General features: G+C 36.9%; 1 protein-coding gene across 3 annotated transcripts in view; it reads left to right on the top strand.

The window, feature by feature from the left end:
* ncoa1 (nuclear receptor coactivator 1) overlaps positions 1-3,310 on the top strand; it is a 71,719-nt gene extending 68,409 nt beyond the window's left edge. For all 3 annotated transcript variants that reach the window (XM_016235678.1, XM_016235676.1, XM_016235677.1), the window contains 4 exons: positions 1,092-1,488; positions 1,603-1,777; positions 1,882-2,068; positions 2,788-3,310. In XM_016235678.1, the coding sequence (XP_016091164.1) occupies positions 1,092-1,488; positions 1,603-1,777; positions 1,882-2,068; positions 2,788-2,955 (927 nt within the window). In that variant the 3' untranslated portion in view covers positions 2,956-3,310. The remainder of the gene's footprint in view (positions 1-1,091; positions 1,489-1,602; positions 1,778-1,881; positions 2,069-2,787) is intronic.
* The last annotated feature ends 4,854 nt before the right edge of the window (positions 3,311-8,164 follow it).

Raw genomic sequence — 8,164 nt, 5'->3', positions numbered from 1 at the left:
CACCAAGAGCTTGTAACACTCCAAAGGGAAAGGAAAAATTTAAGTCGCATCATATGACCCCTTTAACACACATATATTTATTTATTTATGTATTTATTTATTTTAAAGCTAAGTTATACATATATAATTTTTTATAAATATTCTGACAATCATTGATAGTATTTATAATTATTATTAGTAGTATAATTAAAATTGTATTTTATATATATATATATATATATATATATATATATACATATATATATATATACATTTTAGTTTTTATATAATAATAAAAAATCAGTATTATTTTTATTATTATAAATAAACTGGTAGTATTTATAAGTAAATGTATGTGTGCATGTCTATATACAGTGGGTACGGAAAGTATTCAGACCCCCTTAAATTTTTCACTCTTTGTTATATTGCAGCCATTTGCTAAAATCATTTAAGTTAATTTTTTTTCCTCATTAATGTACACACAGCACCCCATATTGACAGAAAAACACAGAATTGTTGACATTTTTGCAGATTTATTAAAAAAGAAAAACTGAAAATTTGAGACTTTAGTCTTTGCAACTTTACAGATCTTCTTTATGCACCAAGAGCTTGTAACACTCCAAAGGGAAAGGAAAAATTTAAGTCGCATCATATGACCCCTTTAACACACATATATTTATTTATTTATGTATTTATTTATTTTAAAGCTAAGTTATACATATATAATTTTTTATAAATATTCTGACAATCATTGATAGTATTTATAATTATTATTAGTAGTATAATTAAAATTGTATTTTATATATATATATATATATATATATATATATATAGGGAGAGAGAGGAACATCTTTTTTATTTGTATACATTGTTGATATATTTGAAATATTAACTTAAGTGATACATATTATTATTGTTATTATTATTATTAATTAAATGTTTTGATTATTAATATTAGTATACAGATTTATTAAATAAATAAATAGTCAATAATTATAATTTTTTGCCACCTTGGAATTATAAGGTTCTATCTGACATTTTTGTCAAAATTGAGTTATTCACATATTCTTATTCTGTAACAACTTCTTCACATTATGTGATGTTTCTCACAGCCTCCGCTCAACGCTCAGATGATGGCCCAGCGGCAACGGGAGCTTTATAGTTTCCAACACCGCCAGCGGCAGCTTCTGCAGCAGAAGGTCATGCTGATGAGGCAGGGGATGAACACAGGACCTCTGGGGGCTCAGCGAGTTCCTAAGGGCCCCCAGCAGCAACAGCCACCACCACAGCAGCAGCAGTTCGGCTTTCCTCCAGGCTACAACGCTGTGCCTGGAAACACCCCTACCTCCCCGAGCCATTTTAACCCCATGGGAGGACCTCTGGACCCCAAGCTGCCTGCCAGGGGGGGCATGGGAAACCAAGGCATTATGGGAGGCATTCAAGGGCAGTTTGGGGGGCCTGTGAACACTCCTGTTCAGCAGGGACTTTTCCAGCAATTTGGGGGCTCTGGTATGTCTCATTTGTAAACTACTGATTTATCATCACCAGGGTTATATTAATAAAAACTTTTAATGCTTCCATCACGATGCCTAAAAGAGCCAATGTACAACTTGTCTCTCACAGGCATGATCCAGCAAGCAGATCCATCCTTCGCTCCTGAGCTTAGTCCAACCAGCCCCCTGCTTTCACCTCAGAACTCCACCTCCCAGAGTCCTCTGCTCCAGCAAGCGCAGCCTCCACCTGGTTATCAGTCACCTGACATAAAGAACTGGCAGCAAGGGGCCATGGGCAACAACAGGTATGGTGTTTGATATCAGTCACCAAGAGGTCACAAAACTGTATGCAATTTGTTTTTATGTGTATTAATCTTCATTTAAACCATTTCTTCTTGTTTTGTGTCAGTATGTATAACCAGGCAGGCCAGCCTGTCTCTCAGAGCTTTGGGCAGCAAGGCGTGTATAACAACATGAGCATCACCGTGTCAATGGCTGGAGGGTCAGGAGCGGTGAGCACTCTACCTCCTATTGGACCATCTGTCGGCATGGGCAACAATATCCTTGGCAACGTCACTTCAATGTGTAACGATCAGGTAAGATGGTCATTGGTTATTTATTGAGATATCTTAAAGGGATAGTTCAAAGAACATTTTTTTTTAGTTTATTTAGAAATGCTGGCAACAAGCTGAAGTAAAATGTTAATGAAGTAAAAGTTTATAATGTTTTTATTTCAGTTTATGTTTATTTTTTCAATTATTGAAAATGTTTTTTATTATTTTAATTAATGAATAATAACACTGTACACTACCATTCACAAGTTTGGGATCTGGAAGATTTTTTTTATGTTTTAGAAAAGAAAACTAATGTTGTACAAAAGGTTGCATTTATTTGATCAAAATTACAGTAAAACAGTTATATTGAGAAATATAATTACAATTTAAATAACTTTTTTAACCGGTTTTTTAACAGTATTTTAATCTATTTTAAGATGGAATTTATTCCTCTAATGACAAAGCAGAATTTTCAACAGCCATTACAACAGTATTCAGTGTCACATGATCCAGAAATCATTCTAATATGCTCATTTAGTGCTCAAAAAAAATTTCTTATCATCATCGATGATTGAAACTGTTGTGTTGCTTAATATTTTTGTGAAGACCATGACACATTTTTTTCAGGATTCTTTAATGAAAAAATTTTGTAAAGTTAACTGTCAATTTTGTTCAACTTAAAGCATCCTTGCTGAATTAAAGTATTAATTTCTTTCGAAAAATGACTGTCTTTCCCTTTCCCATTCATTCCCATTTCTCAGGTACAGCAGGTTCAGGTGTTCGCTGATGTCCAGTGCACGGTAAACCTGGTGGGCAGTGACTCCTACCTTAACCAGTCGGGGCCCATCGGGTCCCAGAAGGGCCCGAGCGGGACTCCCACAGCCCAGTCTCAGCAGAAGAGCCTCCTCCAGCAGCTCCTGACTGAGTGAGCCGCCCACCATCTGTCAGAGGACCATCTCCACATGTAGAGATTTTTATTCTTCACCTTTGGTTTCTATACAGTATATCTGCAGGGTCGGTATATGGGCCCAGGCTTGTGAGGTTTCATAGCCATTCGACAAAGTGCTCATTCCTGGTCACCTTCTTAAACGTCTGTTTCCGGAAAGGAGAAAAGATCACGTTCCAGAATTTGCCAAGTCTGTAAAAAAAAAAAAAAGGACCTGCTGCTTCAGCCGGCTACACGTCCTGTCGGTCAGGCCAACGTTGCAGTGCTTCTTGGAGAGCAGCGCAGCAGCTGAGCTCGGATTGGTCAGATTGGAAACTGGGGCAGGCTGTGTTGCTATGTTCATGGTATATTGCTCAGTTTCAGATACCAAACTAGCAAACAGCGCCTATTAATAATGTTTTTATTGTTTTGTTTTCTCGTTTATAACGGCTCTCACAGTCACTACACAACATCAAGGTACAATAGAACTATTCAGAACCTGGATTATCAAAGTATTGTGTATATAACAGATAAATGTGAATATATATATCTGTTCAGAATCAACAAAATGTAGTGCTCCGAGTTTGTGGTAATAACTACTTGCTTCCATTTTTTTTTTTTTAAGGTTTTGAGATGTGTATGGCTGTCTGAAAGCTTGTATGTGTGTGATTAATACTGTATATCTGGTGTTTAAAATGGAAAAACAGACAAATGTCCTGATTTTGAAATTTTTTTTTTTTTGGAATACCTGCAACTTTTCCTGTGGGTGTTGAGATTGCTCTATATGTGAGAATGGTTTAGCGACTGCTGAATGTGACTTTGCTGAGGGAGAAGCAGCATGGACTGGCTTTTGTACGGGTTAATTTAAAAACAAAAAAAAGGCCATATTATTTAATTTCTCTGTTGTCAAATTTTAAACAGCTCTGACAAAGTGGAACCTTGGTTTGGGAACAGCACCAGCTTATTGTTGTGGGGTTTCTTCAACTGCCTGATGTAGTTTTTGGTTTTTGCTATGTGTAAACGCTCTGAAGACAAGAACAGAAATATGACCAAAGCTTCAACATACTAAAAGATCCATATCATATGCAAGGTTCATGCAATTGGACAAATGTAGCATCGAGTTTTTCCTGAATAGGCGTCCTATATAACACTACCATTTTGTCTTTACTTTTTGGACATTATTCCCCTAGCTGGTTTGATTATTTTCAAAGACGTTCCCCCGTTGCTACTTATCTACCAAACATGCAAATTGCCTCTTCGGGTGGAACTTTAGTCACTCTTTTCAGGAAGACCGATTTCTAACTGCTAGCTATGCACCTTTAGAGGTTAAATGAAAAGCATTTGGCTTTTGTTTTAAAACTGACACTCAAAACGGATTATTGCTTTGAATGCAGTATTCCAGCACATGTGTAAACGCTCTGAAGACAAGAACAGAAATATGACCAAAGCTTCAAGATACTAAAAGATCCATATCATATGCAAGGTTCATGCAATTGGACAAATGTAGCATCGAGTTTTTCCTGAATAGGCGTCCTATATAACACTACCATTTTGTCTTTACTTTTTGGACATTATTCCCCTAGCTGGTTTGATTATTTTCAAAGACGTTCCCCCGTTGCTACTTATCTACCAAACATGCAAATTGCCTCTTCGGGTGGAACTTTAGTCACTCTTTTCAGGAAGACCGATTTCTAACTGCTAGCTATGCACCTTTAGAGGTTAAATGAAAAGCATTTGGCTTTTGTTTTAAAACTGACACTCAAAACGGATTATTGCTTTGAATGCAGTATTCCAGCAATGCATGCTAACAAACATCTCCTGTTTTTCCTCTATTTTGTTCTTTAACTCAAGGATATACATCATTTGTAGTTCGAAAACAAGTGGCTTTGAGCTATTTGGGCTAAAAGCGAGAAAACCATACTGATGCAGCTATACTTAGATATTTGACTTTATTTAGCTGGATTCTTTATACCAAATTTGAGGTGCCTCTTGTACATATTTTCAGCGTAGAGGACTGCTCCTCACCGTTTGATGAACGTTTTCTTGTTTATGAGGATTTTCTTATACTGACCTTTGTAAAACTTTTGCTGTATTTTACATGATGTTTTTTACTAAAAAACCTAAATGTACCAGGAACTTGCAAGGAATACAATCTAGTTTTGCACTTTATACATGAATTACAAGGAAAGAGGCCATGTTTAAATCAGACTATCGGGAAAAAAAGAAAAAAGACAAAAACAAATACCCCCTGAATGTATTTTCGCAAAGTGAAATGCCGTTTCGCTTTCCTCGGGAAAAAAATCTAAACGCGTCTCAGGTTCTTCAGGAAGAACTTGTCTTGTCAGGCCCTCACCATTGGATCCCTTAACAGAGCAGGGTAGCGGAGCCTTTGCTACATGGGTGTTTGTTTTTTCTGCTGCAGAACCGTAGATCTAACTATGCCTATCTTCTTCAGGTGCTCCACCTCCTCTTTGCCCCATCCTTTTAGCCGGCACGCTCCTGGCTTTATCTTTTGAAGACATTCCTCATCGAACTCTGCTTTCTGCTCATCGTAGTCCAGGCCCCGCACGCTCAGTGCCAAGTGCTAAGAACCATTTATGCAAACTCGTACAATCTGCATTTCCTCATATCATAGTAGTGAATCCTACGTATCGACCACCACACACTCTCCTCGTCATTCAGATGGCATCTCTACATGGTATCATCTACAGTAGCTACTGTTTACCTGAGATTTTTCACATATTATAAGTGCTGCCTTATTAATATACAGATATTAGTTGTATTGGTGAAGGGAAGTCATGTGTTTTTAGCTCCACTAAAACGGTGCTCGTTCTTTCAAGGCAAGGTTCCACTTTTCACCTGTAAAATTAATATAAAAAAACAAATATATATAGATATATACATTTTACTCATTTTGTCCAGTTTTGTATACTTGTGAACTTTTCTTTTCTTAAGAGGTATTGCAGCTGTGTGTGGGACATTATGAATGAAGATGTATCTGGGAGACTTCTGCATGTTTTTATTTTGTTTGTTTTTTTGTTTTCTCTATATCCAGGTTTATCTGGAGAATCCTACCTTTCTTAGGACGTTGTAGACAATCAGTCACATGCTGGGTCCAGCACCTGCAGGATTGTCCTGCGGGCTGCAAAACTGTGTTTCGCATCTACTGAATCAGTCTTATTTTTCTTGTCCATTTCATGGAATTATGTGGCTGCTCAAACTGAGATTTGAAGTTTACACACATACACACACACACACACACACACATGCATACAGTACACTCAGACAAACAAGAAACATTCACTCACACCTCGTGCATATGGCCCCTTTGTTGCTTTTCCAAGGTGAAGATACATACCTTGAAGGAAATTATGCTTTGACTAACAAATCTCTATAACATCCATGAATGTGAGAATGCAACACATTGCAATAAAGCACCATGTAAAAAAGGACTGCAAGTGCCATCTTTATATCTAGGGAATCGTAAGCTATTTAAACTGTTCAATTAACAGTTGCACTAATTATTGTTTTGATGAAACAATACTTAGAAATGCAGTATGAAAAAAATAATGTGCATTTTTTTTTTTTACTATACTTTGTCATATGAACAATCAGTCGGGTAGTTCTCACTAATCTTAAGAAAAACATTACGCCTTCTTAGTTAATAGAGTCTGATATGAATGATTTAATAAGTCATATTACTTGAGATTAAGTGTTTGTAATTCACTAAAACGCAAGTAATGCACTCGAGAATCGAACTTGAGTGTTCACTATGTAACTTTTTGATAGATTAAAAAGACCGGCTCATAGGAGTAGTTAACTCGAAAAAGACTAACTTCACAAGTCACAATGTAACTTTTTGATTCACTTAAAAAGAACCGACTCTTAAGGTTCTTTCGTTCGAGAATCGAGCATCACTAGTCACGATGTAACTTCGTGATTCATTGAAAGAACCGGCTCATGAGAATCAAGCTTCACTGGTCGCGATGTAACCTTGATTCACTAAAAAGAACCGGCTCATTAAGTCATTAACAAGAAAATCGAACTGTATTGGTCACCATGTCCTTTTTTTTTCTTCCCAAAAATACAAACGGCTAATAAGGCTCTTTTGTTCGAGAATCCAAGGTAAAAAGAGTCATTCTCTCAAGAATCGAGCATCACTGGTCACGATGTAACTCCCTCACTGCACATATATATATTAACAGTCCATAATTACTAACTCACCAGCACATCTTACGTCTTAATTAATTTGTTAAAGCATACATATTTCAAAAGCCCTTCCAATACATTTTAAAAACATTTGAGATTAGTTCAGATTCCATTGTCGACACTGATTAAATGTATTGCCCAAACTGATCACAATGCAGAATAAAGACATTCCGTTTTCATTTTAGATATTAAAGTACTTAGATTACTAACACAACTACAGTGAGTAATCTTTTGCCCCAGAGATAAATCAAGACAAAATGTGGTTGAAAACCAAAGATGTGATGTTAAAGGTGTTTTAGCAGGTTCATTCAGCCAAATTCCATTCTCGCCACTCTTTGTGTTTACAACTGTACAGTTCATTTCAGAATATTGCACAATTCTTACAGAATTCACTTGAAAAGCTTGAACTTTTTTAGAAATGGCTGCACGGTCTCTTTAGGGTAGGGCTTCAATGCCAAACATGTGGGGATATTCTCAGGCTGCTCCATCCACAGTTTATGTGCAATGTCTTTTTCACGTAGAGTACTGGAAAGAGTGTTGAGAGATGCCTCATCTGGAGCCTGTGGGGGGGGGAAGAGTTTGAAACTATAAAGTGTACATATATATATTAACTTCATGAAAAAAAAAATCTTAATTATTCATTCATTTGTCACTTGAGAGTCTGCTAATGGCTTTGATAGTATTTGTCAACCATAAGAAATCGAAGACTACTATATAATCCAACCCAGCAGTGCAGGGAAAGAAGCACATGGTGCATGTGATGGAATTGCAGTACTAACCTGCAGCACTACTTTGTGCATGCTGTCCAGTTCTGCCAGATATTCCTGAGTATCAGGGTCACTGTAGTGTAAATGAATGGCAGCAGTGGCCGCGTGACAGGCTTGAGTTATAACCGCCCCTAAAGGCCATGATAAAGTGTGTATCAGGTCTGATCGGACGACCACATACTGGACTAAACGCCGGGAAGTTGCCATTTTATTGAATGTGAAAAATAGCCTGAACGG

Source organism: Sinocyclocheilus grahami, unplaced genomic scaffold, assembly GCF_001515645.1.
Source record: "Sinocyclocheilus grahami isolate Dianchi unplaced genomic scaffold, SAMN03320097.WGS_v1.1 scaffold473.1, whole genome shotgun sequence".
NCBI classification, from domain to species: domain Eukaryota; kingdom Metazoa; phylum Chordata; class Actinopteri; order Cypriniformes; family Cyprinidae; genus Sinocyclocheilus; species Sinocyclocheilus grahami.
The sequence above is the reverse complement of the archived record's forward strand: the minus strand, read 5'-3'. Positions and strand labels throughout refer to the sequence as shown.